This window comes from Xyrauchen texanus, chromosome 16 (assembly GCF_025860055.1).
Source record: "Xyrauchen texanus isolate HMW12.3.18 chromosome 16, RBS_HiC_50CHRs, whole genome shotgun sequence".
NCBI lineage: Eukaryota > Metazoa > Chordata > Actinopteri > Cypriniformes > Catostomidae > Xyrauchen > Xyrauchen texanus.
The window spans coordinates 27,225,612-27,240,895 of record NC_068291.1 but is presented as its reverse complement, the minus strand read 5'-3'; the positions used below and the strand labels follow the sequence as shown (position 1 = coordinate 27,240,895).

The window sequence follows — 15,284 nt, the reverse complement described above, 5'->3', positions numbered from 1 at the left end:
GATTTAGCTGTCTCATCACACAGACGCACTTCCCCGAGCAAGCCTCTATGTCTCTGTGAGAACCGCATCCAGAAAGGGAGATGCTCTGAAAAAGTTGGGAGCTGCAGGCAATGGTGGCTCTGGGACATGTCACACACTAATGCGCTCAGATGCACAAATACTATACATAAAAATACTCTTGTCCTGTACCTCTCTTTCTTATTTTTTCTCATTCTCCCTCTTCTCTATCAGCCTGTTTTGTTTTTTGTATTGGCATGACAATAAATATAAACATGTATGGCCAAAACACTAAGACAGTTGTTAGAAAAAAAGAGTGCACAGTAATAATAATCAATAATAATAATAATAATAATAATAATAATAGTCAAGGCAAAACTATAATAACAATCGATATACACCAGTTTCAGCTTATTAAAATTTTAAACTTAAGTTTAATTGGTGCCTCACATTATTAAGTAAGATCAAAGTGGGGCCAAAATAACAACATGCTATTTTCAATCACTTTGAATTTCATGCTAAACTGTGCAATTTCTGTACCACTATAGCCACATCCAGAAAAAATTGTTTTCAGATTTCAGTCATTGTTTTCCAAAGTATGTGTTAGTGGAGAGCGTTTTTTAAACAAAAAGGAAATTAATGCGTTTTCAAACTAAACCAAACTGAATCGCAAAAAAATAATCCCTTTTTGTTCTTCAGTCTTAGTTGTACATGCAGATAGTTCCACCCATAAACCCACCCCATTGGTTGAGCCAAGTTGCTGTGTCGGGCTGGACGGGCACTCAAACAAAAAGAGGATTGTTTTGAAAGCCTCACAGTTTAACACTTTTAGATGAAGTCAACTTACAAATAGCTAATTATAGTTGACTGGATATTAAAATGGAATACCAAAAAATTATTTTAACATTGAAAAAATTTAATAACTGATTGAAGTTGAGTATAACAAATAAAACTGGGAAGAAATTATTTTGACAAGTTTACTGATGCATTATGCTGCTGGTATTCTGCAGCTCTCGAGTTCCTCTGTTTTGTTGTTTGACATGCTGTCAGTTTTACCATATATCCATTGTATTTGGTTGAAGTACTTTTCATGGATTATATTGAACTTTTGTCATTCAGTCAGGAAATAAAGTTCTGTCTCTTGGAGTTCTGTCTCAGCCTTTTATCTCACTGTCAATCTGTCTCTCTGTGTGTCTGTCTCACTTTTTCTCTCCTTGTAGGTTTTGCAGATCTGTCCGAAAGACATGCGTGCTGATATTTGTGTGCACCTGAACAGGAAGGTTTTTAAGGAACATCCAGCTTTCCGTTTGGCCAGTGATGGCTGTCTGCGAGCACTGGCAATGGAGTTCCAGACCATCCACTGCGCTCCTGGTGATCTCATCTACCATGCAGGCGAGAGTGTGGACAGTCTCTGTTTTGTTGTGTCAGGGTCACTGGAGGTCATCCAAGATGACGAGGTGGTCGCAATTCTGGGTAAGAGGACACATTGTGACTATTGGGCTTGGCGATATAGCTAAAAAAAAATGAATCTTGATTAGAGCTGTCAAAATATATGTGTTAACGCATGCGATTCATTAAAAAAGTTTATCATGGTAATTTTTCTTAACCGTGATTAATGCATTTACCATTAATACAGCATAAACCAGCTTAAACACTGGAAGGGTGTAACCTTTTTGTTGTGTCCACCCGGAGTTACATTACTGACTCACACACCACAAGCACACACAGCAGTGATCCATTGTCAGTGAGAAAGTGATGGAGAAAGGAGCTCTTAACACAATTTTTGTTGTACAAAACATGCCTAGATGGAACTTCTGACATAAATAGTATTTATCAGCCTATGTAAGGCACATTTTATTTACCACAGAAGTACGTCAAGTCTTAACTATCACCAAAACGCAGAATGAGACGTTTTCTTTCTTTTATGTGGAGTTCAAAGCAGCGCTTGATGTGAATCATTGACACAGCTTTATACTGTGGAAGTCTTTGTTTGGAAAATGTTAATAAAGCATTATATTGTTACATATTATTTTCTTTTCTTTCCTAAGATGGAAATAAATTCATTTTGACAGGAAAAGTATATTCAGAGAAAAAGTTCAGCACTTTCACAATCTGTGATTAATCGCGATTAACTACAAAAAATTATACGATTAATCGAGATTTATTTGACTGACACCACTAATCTTTATTTTCTTCAGCCCTTTGACAATATTTGACATATACTGTATCTCTATATTCATGCAAAAAAATGTAAATAATTATCAGGTGAACAATAATATGTAACGCAATAAGTAAAATTCAGTAAAATTCTAGTTGAAATTAAGCCTATTTTCAACATTGGTTTGCACTAAATGAACACAAAAGAAGTACAGTATTTGTCATGTTCAATAATTTGCACCAATATAACAATACATATTAGCGAAAAACAACAATATTTGCCTTTATTTATATTTTTTATTAAAAACATTTTAACATATGAAAATTGCCTCGTTGAGACTTCCATAATTGCACAAATGAATAGTTAAACTCATGGAAATGGACCGTTTGAAATGATCCATGAAAAGTGTGAATGCAATATTCACAATGTTGCTTAATGTTATATAAGTTAGCAAAATCATCACAGATATATCATGAATATCCAACATATCATCCATCCCTATTTGCTACCCATTTACACTCAGCAGATGTTCAGTTTGATGAGTCAGAGAGAAGGGAAGATATCTGAATCTGAATTTTGACACAGCAGGGATGAAGTTTGTTTAATGTTTATGCATTCAAAACAAATGTTCCTCCATATCCATAGACTTGGATAATATGAAGACAGCTTAAACAGCATCTCGCTGTCTTGGGTTTAATTCCCTATGGGAGGATCATTTACATTCACATAGCTTCGATATGAACATATGTCTTGATTGACACATAGGCTGGCACTCCTACTCATTCACTGTATTCTGTTCTCCCCTTTGCTTTTGTTTCTTCCCACATCTTGCAACCTGTATCCTCTTTGATCATTTTGTCCAATTTTCTCTCTCTCTCTCGCTCTCACACACACACACACACACACACACACACACACACACACACACACACACACACACACACACACACACACACACACACACACACACACACATGTTGTGTTTCCATGTTTTATGGGGACTTTCCATAGACATAATGGTTTTTATACTGTACAAACTTTATATTCTATCCCCTAAACCTAACCCTACCCCTAAACCTAACCCTCACAGAAAACTTTCTGCATTTTTACATTTTCAAAAAACATAATTTAGTATGATTTATAAGCTGTTTTCCTCATGGGGACCGACAAAATGTCCCCACAAGGTCAAAAATTTCGGGTTTTACTATCCTTATGGGGACATTTGGTCCCCACAAAGTGATAAATACACGCTCACACATACACACACACACACACACACAATCTCTCTCCCCCTCTTCGTCTTATAAAACATTCACAAAGCATTAATAAAACAAAAGGTAAAGAAAAAGACAGAAAAAGAAAATAAATTGTACGAATATAACACATTAAATAATGCAAAATGTGGCGGCCTACGCTGATTATAAAAAGTAACAATAAGAGGATGAGAAGTAATATAAATATGTTGTAAAACGCCATTTTAAGATCTTCTGTATCATGTAATCTCTCTCTCTCTCTCTCTCTCTCTCTCTCTTTTTAGTTTTTTTGGAAATAATTGATTTGGAATCCCTCCAGCTTTTATGCTGAAAACGTTTTTGTCTTCTGTTCATATTCCCAGGTGCACAAAGAACTGCTTAATACTTCAAATACTTTAAACACCTGTTAAAAACTATTTAAAACAGTATTTAAAACAGAAAAGCAATGTCTTTATGCCGTAAATGGTGTAATATTCTCTCTAATGTTGACAAATTCTGATTATCTCATTCATTTAATCAAATGAATCAAAAAGGATATAAAAACACACTAATCTGAGATCAGATGTGTCTCATACATTTAATACAGCCTCTGATGCAGCGTCTGTCATTTCCAATGCCTGTCTGTCTCACAACACAAGATTAGGCGGCCAAGCACCATGAAGCCACAGAGCTGCATCTAATGGCCATATTTTTCCTCTGTTAAAAAAATACAGATGTCTTGCTAAATTTGTCTCTCTGCCGAGGCCGTGAAACTGATTTAGGCCAAGTCAGAGGGCCCACAAATGTTTTCTTTTACTTCCAAAATGTGGTCATGCACACAGATACCAAGAAAACAGAAAAAAGCATTATCGATCTAACCACTTGTATCTCTCTCTTCGTCTCTCGAGTGGGCGGGTTAAGAGAAACTGTAGGTCAGTAAGTCAGGGGTCACCATGCATCTGTCTGAGTGCTCATTAGGCTGGTGTGTGCGCCTCTGTGATCTGTAGACGTTTAAAGACACTGGTGCAGCGTTTTCAGACCTGTAGACCATTAAAAGAATTCCGAAACGAGTACTACATTGTTACAATGTTGCATTTTCTTCTTGGTTCGGTTTGCTTTCACAATCCAACATTTCACGACGGACCAATGTGAGCAAACTGTCCCCTTATTGCTCACTATGTTTGTTCGCTGTTGAGGATTAAGCTCATCCATTGATATATCGGTTAAAATTATATGCCTGTAAAAAATGTGTGAACCATGATACATGTTTGAGAATTTTTGAGCATCGCAGTTGTGCTCCAAATACAAATGATCTGTGATGGATATGAGTTGTAAAGTTTCTGTCATGGTTATTTTTATCCATCATTAGTTGCTTTTGCATTATTTCTCCATTGAAACGTGTGAGTAAACAGCAGAGTAAAGCCACATTAAAAAAAAAATGATCTGTCAAAAATTTGCTAACGCCATCCTACCTGTGTTCTGCCTCTATACAAAAGAGAGAAAAGATCGTACTAAAACTACCTCAGGAATTATAAAACAGCTCCTATTTTAAACAATTATATCTAATATAGTTGCCAAAAGGCTATATCCACATTTTGATGATGAATTACAGAGAAGTGCTGATCTACAAATGTGTTCTCCAAAGATCCCTCAGTTATGTTCATGGTTTTTATAGGTTTTGGTTTGTTGGTCTGTTGGGTCAGTTTGCATTCTCACCACAAGCGAACCACTCTAGAGTTCTGCAATCGGTCCAAGATTGTTTCGTTCAGGCGGTCTCAGACCGATTGTTTTGGTGCAGATCCAAGTGTGATTGCCATGTTCATATATGCCTAAAAGAACTGAACCAAGGAGAAAACATGCTAGGTTACGAAACAAACATTCCAATCGAGCCATGTATGAAAAGCCCTCAATTCTAGCACTACAAACTTCACCCCATAATTAAAGCCTTAAAGGTACAAAGGCAGAGTGCACTGGGACAAAAAACAAAGAGTATCTGTAAGATATATATATATATATATATAATCTTGGACCTCGCTTTGCCCAGACACCGCTCGGCCCGCCCTGCTCACCACAAAGACTGTTAATTTCAGTAATAGAATGAGGAAATATCTCTTTTCGTAATTTGTCCTCTGTTAGACATGCCGATGATCTGTAGCTCTATCCAATGTGTCTTGAGCAACTTGACTTCCCACAATAAACGTGTGTGTTTGTTTGGATGTGTGTGAGAATGGAGTATGGCCAGGGTGTTGTTGTAAGTAAGATACATTTAGAATGTAATAAATTATTATAAATCAGAATCTACTTCAATATAATCTCCAAGCACTAAAAGTAATGTAGAATATATTTAATTATTGAAATGAGGACTTGTTTAAAGTGTTGTGTTCAGGGCTGGACTGGTAATCTGGCATACCTGGCATTTTCCCAGTGTGCCGACGCACTTTGGGGCCGATCAGGGGCAGAATGTCCATCGGGGGAACCGAGCGGGCCGGTGGTTTGGCCGCGCTAAGCAAAAATGAGCCGCCACGTTATGCAGAACGGACCACAAAAGGGCGCCGTGATATGCAGAAAACGACAGCAAAATATCTTTCTTTGTAGATATTAAAACAACCTAGACTCATAGTATGAATGTAACCATAACTACATTTCTACAAACCGTTTTAGGTGCCGCTTTCTACGTTTTGCTGCAGTTTCCTTGTGAAATGAACACTAAAGGTGCTGCAACAACTGTGCATTTTATTCACTTTCATACAAATCATGGGTACTATGGCTGTTTATGACATTATTAACACTTATTTTTCACTCTATTACTTACACACTGCTATGTTATTATATCAAAAAACTTTTACTCTAATTATAAATGATAATGCCTGTATTCAGGTGTGGACTGCGACAAAAAGTGGCCCTGGAATTTCTGGCCCAGAGCCCACAACACACCACTCCATAACACACCGGCACATTGATTCTGAATTTCCGGCTCAATTTCAAATTTTTATGTTGAAAAAAAGACATTTCTATTTACAGCTAGTCATGACAAGGGGCCCCACCAGTGCAAAAGTTGTCAACTTTTAAACATATAAAACCACTGTAAATGTGATGAATTTTTTGAGAACGCGCTAAAAATAAGATCAGACAAACAACGTTGAAAATGTACATGAAAGTACAAGGGAAAGTGTGTATTATAGGTGCTGTGACAAGTCAGTATAAAGATTAATCTCATTTCAACTTTTTTCTAGAAGTGCAAATAACTATTGTCTTAGTTAATATGAGTTTGTGGAAACAACAAGTATAATAATATTATATATATATATATATACAGGGTTGGGAGGGTTACTTTTGAAATGTATTTCACTTCAGATTACAGAATACATGCTGTAAAATATAATTTGTAACATATTTCGTTAGATTATTCAAGGTCAGTAACGTATTCTAAATACTTTGGATTACTTCTTCAGCACTGGTAGAGTTTTTCAATTGTTTTGACTATAAAAACTGCCAGAACAGGAAGACAAAATACACATGTTAAAAATACATTCTCTGAAAAACCTAAATATCTTATGCAGTGATGTTTCTAAACAAGATAAATCAAATTGATCTTGTTTTAAGGATTTAGCCCTAATATCAAAAGAATTACCAGAAAAAAAGAAATTATGATCAAATGTGAATTTTCTTGATAAAAAAATATGATCGTGGCTGGTAACATGTGCCTGTAAAATGGCTAGAAATAGCATTTTAACTTAACATAAAGCTGGCAATTACACAAGGTTTATTTCTATTTCTTCTGCTCCAAACTTACTTCTCAGATTATTCTTGAGAAAAAGTGAAAAGCCCTATGCTTTGACAAGCACTGTTTCTGCTATCCTTTAAACAAAGTAAGCCTCAAAGACTCAAATAGCCACAAATAAATATTTTTCATGACTTATTTATCAGGCATGGGCATTATCCAGCAAGCCGTGCTTCAGCTCCCAGTAATGTTTTGCGGTATGAATCAATTATGCAAATTACTATATACTGCTCATAGCTTTAGTGTTTGCTGATTTTATTTACACTACTGTTATTGTATTTGTTGTAAAAGTTATTTGTAATTTAGTGATTATTCAGAGCTCATCTTATTGTCATCTTATGTTGTTTTTGGTTGTCACCATTATTGTGATTTGTATGTCGAATAATCAGGTTCACATGAGCGTTGTGGTGTATCAGAATCAGAAGTAGCTTTATTGACAAGTATGCTCACACATACAAGGAATTTGTCTTGGTGACAGGAGCTTCCAGTGCACAACAATACAAAACAGCAACAAGACAGAGATAATAATACAAAATAATTAATGTAATACAAATTATTATTTTATTAGAGAATCAAATATATATAGAATACATACTAAGACAATATATATACACATACATACACATATACACATATACACACATACACATACATAGTGCAAATCTAAATCGTGCAGTATATACGGATATGCTCTCCGATGTGTAAGTCACTATATTATTTCAAAATAAAAGCCATTGAATTTGCTTGTCTTGCAGAGTTTATTAAACGTTTGCTTTGTTATGCAGTCCATGCGGGCATATTGGAGCCCAAGGTGGCCGCCTATATCACCTGTAGGAAAGGCCAGTAGTTGCATAGCAGCGGGCCGGCCCAAATTAAATAGTATCACACTTGGAAAACGCCCGGTGCTCCCAATGGCCAGTTCGCCCCTGCCCGTATTATATACACACCTATGTTTACACACTTATTCCAATATGATTAACTTACATAGTAGCTCATCTGATAGAGTGTTGGACTTTGGACTTGGAAACTGAGCCTCGAGTCCAGCCAAGGACGGTCGAAACGAAAGTGAAAACTGAGCGAAAGTGCCATTGAAGCAACACACGAAATGACATGGTTGCTTCAGTAAATGTTGAATTTGCTTTTAAAATACTATCGCTTAGGTTTAGGTGTTGGTTTAGGGTAAGGATGTCTGTTTTGTTCACCTCTCATTTATCTTTTTGAACACTTTTGGTTAGGTTTAGGTTAAAGTTTTAGGTTAGGGAGGTACATTTTACTCATTACAACATCCATATATTATTCAACTTACAAACATCGTCCGATTAAAACATAATTTCACTCGCTTTTGGTGCCCCCTCGCTGGACATTGCAGCCAAATGTGTAATGAAGCATGCTATTTTGGTGTGCAAAAATGTTGCCGTTGTCATGTAAATTTCATGAGATCAGCCTGTATTAAAGCATACTGTGTTATTATTAAAGATAAATGACATAAATGAAAAAAGAAATATACAAAGGGATGTATTTTTAATCTATTTTTGTAAATGCATTTTTTTTTTAATAATATTTAAAAGATAGTTTTTCTTCAATGAACATTATTAATGAAAGATAATTATCTTTTAAAGTGAAATTAAGGTTTTGCCATTATATATTTACACTTATGCTTGTCCTCTAATGACTTGAGAGACATCAGAAGACCTGACGAAATTCCCGGTAAGGGAACATGGTACCTTTATGGTGCCTTTCACTTGCACCATATTTGATTTGACAGCTGCATAGATTTGATTTGTGAATTAAAAATGACAAAATATATATGGTTTATAACACGTTAGTTGTATTGAATATTTTTACGATTCTTTTGTAGTGCTTTTAGATGAAATTCCCGGTAAGGGAACATGGTGAGCAACAATACTCCCTGGTTTTAACAGTGCATTATGGGAATTTTTAGGGAGCAAACATTTCAGAGCACTAGAACAATTTTCTGATTGGCCTGACTACTGAACAAGGGAGCTGATTGAGTTGCACCCAAAGAGCCTGAAACCAGACCAACACTGCAGGGGGCACCGCGGCAAACGTGCCCAGTATAATGAAAGGTAAAAATGGTTAGTATGAGGTTTAAGTTCCCTTATGAGAGTAGGGATAAAAACAATAGTCAATGGAAAGTCCTGGCCATGATAGAAAAATAAAAGTGTGTGTGTGTGTGTTTGTTTGAGAGAGAGAGAGAGAGAGAGAGAGAGAGAGAGAGAGAGAGAGAGTTAGAACAGGCATAGTCCACTACAGTGAACTTCTGACAAGGCAGTGTCCTCTAAACGACCGGCTACATTTTCTGATCTGACACATGTTACTGGTAAAATCTTGCTGAAGCAGATTTCCACACAGATCATATTGATCCACATGATCTGTCTACTGTAATCCGATCCAGGACTGAAACAAAGACAGGGAGAGGGAGTCTGTCTATCACTTGCAAATTTTTTCAACTAAGAGGCCTACAGTAAATCCAATAGGTTAGTTCTGGAATAGACGTAATAATTTTGTATGTCACCATCTGTATGTATAAACATCTTCATGTTTGCAAAGAAAACAGAGTCTAGACCGTCACAGTTCTCCATTTGCCCTGTTTGTGTGTGTAAGGAAGTGTTTATGTGTCTGCAGGTAAAGGTGATGTGTTTGGGGACGTGTTCTGGAAGGAGTTGACACTAGCTCAGGCGTGTGCTAATGTGAGAGCGCTAACATACTGTGACCTGCACGTGATCAAACGGGACGCACTGCAGAAAGTTCTAGAGTTCTACACGGCCTTCTTCAACCACTTCTCCCGAAACCTCCTTCTTACGTACAACCTGCGAAAAAGGGTGAGTGAACATTGTTTGGTCTTCTCTCATTACTCTCTTTTTATTCTCTCTTTTATTTTCTGCTGGCTCTGTGGTTAATTCATTCTGTTAAGAAGAGATGAGAGCTCTCTGTGTGCACATTTCAATGGAAGTGACAGTGTTGAACACTCATGTTTATCAGAAAGGTATACATGTAAGCAAACAGTGTGTGATGTATTGAGTGTGCTGTCAATACATATGTCATTGCTGAATTGAAGAGTCGTTAACTATTCATCTGATTGAGAGTAGAGAGTAAAAGACCAATACAGCAGCTTACTATTCAATCAAAAGAGAGAGAGAGAGAGAGAGAGAGAGATCTAATCAGAAACTGATTAACCTGTGGTGAAAATTCTGGCATTATTTACTCACTTTCATGTCGTTCCAACCCCATATGCTGTTATTTTTTCCCCACTTGAACATAAGATACTTCTAAATAATCTCTATGCAGGTCTTTTCCTAATAATGAGACTTCACCATGTCTCTTGATCTCCAAAAAGCACCATAAAAGCGCCAAAAAAGTATTTTGAAGCCATACAATAGCTTTGTGTGAGGACCAGACTGAAATGTAAGTTATATTGCACTCTCAGTGGATATATGAAATTAATTATGCTGCTCTTAAAGGAATATTCGGAGTTCAATACAAGTTAAGCTCAATCGACAACATTTGTTATTACCACAAAAATACATTCTGACTTACTTGTACTTTTTACTTTTCTTTAAAAAAATCTAGAAGTCAATAGGGGCTAAACCATAAATGTACTTACTGTTTAAATTCTTACTGCTTCAAAAGCCACAAGACATAATCAATATGCATGTTAACATGTTTGTAGTGTGATACAATCACTTACTAACCTTTTCTGTGTAAAGTTCTTGCATATTTTACAACTTTGTTGCCATGATGATGATGTAATGTCAGCAAACCCTAAAAAGACTGTACAAATTATGATTTAAACAACTTTACAGCTAAAATAATACACAAGTTTTAACAAAATAATGAATGTAAGTGCTTTTACAAAATTATAAGCTTCACATTTCTGCCTTAAAACCCTCAAAAATTGGCCCCATTCACTTCCATTGTAAGTACATCACTGTAACAATAATTTTTTGTCATGATTAATTAAAAAGTCAAATCTACGCAGCTCTCAAATCAAATATGGTGCCTTTCACTTGCACCATATTTGATTTGAGAGCTGCGTAGAGCTGATTTTTTAATTAATCATGACAAAATATACATGGTATATAATGCGTTAGTTGTACTGAATATTTTTACGATTCTTTTGTGGTGCTTTTTGTTCTTTTTGGAGTTTCATAGACATGTTCACTGAACTGTTGTTCATTGGATGCATGAAAATTATTTAAAGGGATCATGATGCCTTTTTCTTATTTTAATATTTTCCTTGAGGTTCAATTATAATATAAGTAAAGTTTTTTTGCACAAAAACATTTATACATTTTAATACATGATCATTTTCCACCCTCATTGCCAGAAACACATGTGGTTTTGGTGCTGCTTCTCCTTTAAGACATAATAGTAAACGCCCACTGTTCTGATTGGCTCTCTGCTCTTGCCTGATCTGTTCTCTTCTTGCCATCTTATTGTCCACTGTTGCAGGGTGGGCTACAGAAGTGATAAAAGGTAAAGTAGGCATTGATGTGTTGTTTTGGAGGTGGTCAAACGCAAATGTCTACCACAGTGTGACATCACAACGTGGAGTTGTTTTGGCTACTTGGCTTTTAACAAATGCTCTTTTTGCAGTAAGGAGGAAGTTTTGAGTTATGTCATAAGATCAAGGAAAATTTGATGCCTCATGTCATGACCCCACTTAATTATTCTCCTTTTGTGTTCCATGGAAAAAATAAAAGCATTTGATTTTAGAGCAAAATGAGTGTGATTTAAATAATGACCTAATTTTCGTTTTTGGACAAACTATTCCTTTAAACACCACAAACATCATTTCATCATCATCATTATCGGGCAGGCTTGTTAGGCACGACAATACTCTTCCACAACTTTTTATCCTCTGCCAATCTGGTGACCTCTTGCTTTAGATGTTCTTTTTCCAATTCCAGGCCTAAGTTTTTAAGATCTTTGTACACTTTTTCTCGATATGAAAAGCGCTGTCTACCACGTGGGTTCGATGTTACTTCTGACTTGTAAAGGGCATAGATTTTCGCCGGTTCGCACTCGTTCATTCGTAGACAGTGTCTACGTTAAACTGTAGTTGTCTCGATCTAATAGTTGAACTGATTGGAATTTGGCCAGTTTTCTTGTAAAGTTCTTGATTAGTCATATGAGCTTCAGCTTGATTGATGCCAAGCATGATCCGATAACACTTTCTGGTGAAGATGTCGAGTTTGTGCTCCAGTGCCTCAGTGAGTGCCCAATACTCGCATCCATAAAGCAGCACAGATATGCAAGCTGCATTGAAAAGCCACAGCTTAAACTTCACTTTCGGACTGGGTGATCTCAGGATGGTTTTGAGTTTGGTAAAGGCGAGACGGAGATTCGATTCTCAACGTCTTTCTCGGTTGATACAATATAAGACCCCAAATACTTGAAGTCATCGACAATCTTGATTTTGTTTCCATCGATGACAAGTTGTGTTTGAGTTCGGGATTTGTGGTTCAGTTGAATTTGGACGGTCTTTTCTACATTTATCTTATCTTATTTACTTTTTCGGCCCATGTCCCCATTGTTTTGTATTTTCAGTGGGATATGTTGTACTGCTCTTGTTTTATTATATAAAATCAAGTTAAAAATAGAACTGTAAAAGTGTTGCAGTAGTCCTTCCCATAAATTATTTCCCATTTCATAATAAAGACAGCTGTCAGTGTGATAACCTGGCTCTCAGTGTGTGTGTACATGTTGGATCTTGGCCCTGCTTGAGTTCTGTTTCTCGGTTGTGGAACTGGGTCTGAGGAGGAATCTAATTATAGCCCTGCGAACATCTGGCTCTTTATTAGCAGGGCAAAAAACACACAGTTAAATTTAAACATATGGGTTATATTTAAATGGATGCAAACACTTTTACACTGAAATGACCCATCTATTTACATTATCTATCATCTGCATAAATATATGCCTTGAAATATTCTTTAACAATCACAGAAACCGACAGTATCGTGACTACACTTGTTTTGTAATGGACTCTGTTGTTTTTTTATTTCACTTGACTGATAAATGGCTAAATTTTAGCCTACAAAACATGTTGTACATGGAAATATATGTCATAGGAAGACTACATATGTTACACATTCAACGGAAAAAGCACCATTATAAACACAACAAAGTGCAGTGTATTTGCAATCATGGGACTATTTTCTTACTTTTAATGCATGCGTTATATTCCTAACATAAATCATATTTCTAACAATCATTATTCCTAGCAACTAACACTTTCCCACAACTTTAAAATTCACTACAAAAATGGTTTTCTTAATCAGTATGTTTTGTCCTGCTTCTAGTAAAAATGTCAACAATCTTAAAGATACATTTAATTTCAAAGTTCAAAAGTACTTTTTCACTTTTTCAGAGAATAAATCTTTAATGACATTTAATTCTCTTACCACATTGTCAAATGGTTTTTGCATAACCTCATAAAATTTGTACGTATTATTTGATTCATTTAATATCTATATCTTAATATCTAATGAAGTTATTATCGTCTAGGTTACTATTGTTCCCTGATGAAGGGAACGAGACATTGTGTCCAAGAAGCAACACTAGAGGTCTCTCTTAAGAGCCTCGCACATCTCTGAACTTGAGAAAAGGCCAATGAGAAATTGGCAGACAGAATTTGCATGTCCGTCCCCGGACATACGGGTATAAAGGGAGGAAAATATTCGTCTGTCCATTCAGGTTTTTGCCCTGAGGAGTCGATAATGAGGTTCGGCCATAACAATAACAGTGGGAAAGCCTCTGTTTGGAGACAGCATTCCCTTTCTGCTGTCCACCAAAGCAGACAAAGAGCTGCTCAGAATGTCTAAAGCTGTACGTATGTAAGGCACGTACTGGACACAGCAACGAAAAGGCTGGTCTACCCAAGGCTTGCAAGCTCACTATCTTGTCCTTGAAGGGGGTCGTAAGAACCTTGGGCATGTAGCCCGGTCACGGTCTTAAGACGACATGAGTGTGTGCCGGACCAAACTCCAGGCAGGTGTCGCTGACAGAGAACACGTGCAGGTCCCAACCCTCTTGATGGAAGCGAGCGCGATCAGGTGGGCCGTCTTCCAAGGAGAGTGCCTTGAGCTTGACTGATTCTAATGGCTCGAAGGGGGGTCTCTGAAGGCCAGAGAGGAACAGGCTTGGCCGGGAGCATCTGGAATTGTTTTAGAGGAACCGCCGTGGCTGGCTTGAACAAGGTGAGGCATTTCAGCACTGTCTGCGCATGCTCGTTGGTGAGGCACGCTGTCATTGAGACTGAGTCTAACTCCATGCGACCAGGTTCAGACAAGGGTGGCCATCGCCTGCCTGAGTGTACACGCTGTGACCTTCGTGGCCCTGAGGGTGAGGTTGATCGCTGAGCGCAGTTCCTGCAACACGTCGGGGTCAGGACTACCCAAGTGCAGATCTTTGAGTGTCTTGGCCTGGTGAGCTTGCAGGAGGGCCATGACATGCAGGGCGGAGGCGGTGATGATGTCATCCTACAGGACTTGGAGGGGAGCACCGGGCGATCCCGCCAGGTGGCGGCGTTCTCATGACACAGGTGGATCGCAACCGCTCTGTTCACCTGGGGGACCGCCGGGAGGTAATTCTCTATCCTGTGGGAAGAAGGAGCGATGTGGGGGGCGGCTGGATTGGCGTTCCTCTTTAGGAAGGAAAGCCGGGACCGCAACGTTGCCATGGTAAGGTTCTCGCAGTGAGAACACGAACCATCCTCAAATGCTCCCTCGGTGTGATCGCTGCCCAGACACGAGGCAGTGTCTGTGACCATCAGGAACAGAGAGAACTCGACCGCATCCAGGAACTACACGGGCGGAAGGGCATCAAGACGCGTCCTGAAAAGGACGTTCAACATCGCTGTGCATTGCTCTTTTAGAGAACAGAATCTCTTTTAGGAAAATATTTTCTTTTAACAGTGCTGTTGAAGCGCCCAGGGGCAAAGCTGCACAGTTGTGCAGAGAAGGAGAAAGCCGTTGATATGCACCATAGATCCAACAGCATACACTCTTGTAGAGATGAGTGAACAGTCAGTGAATACAGCTCACTGATCACACAACAGCTCGGCTCCGAAGAAAAAATCTGAATGGACAGA

At 37.7% G+C, this 15,284-nt stretch overlaps 1 protein-coding gene across 1 annotated transcript in view; it reads left to right on the top strand.

Moving 5' to 3' along the window:
• LOC127656752 (potassium voltage-gated channel subfamily H member 1-like) overlaps positions 1-15,284 on the top strand; it is an 85,535-nt gene that overhangs the window by 56,604 nt on the left and 13,647 nt on the right. Inside the window, exons 11-12 of the mRNA XM_052145223.1 lie at positions 1,218-1,470; positions 9,815-10,011. Of these exons, the coding sequence (XP_052001183.1) occupies positions 1,218-1,470; positions 9,815-10,011 (450 nt within the window). The remainder of the gene's footprint in view (positions 1-1,217; positions 1,471-9,814; positions 10,012-15,284) is intronic.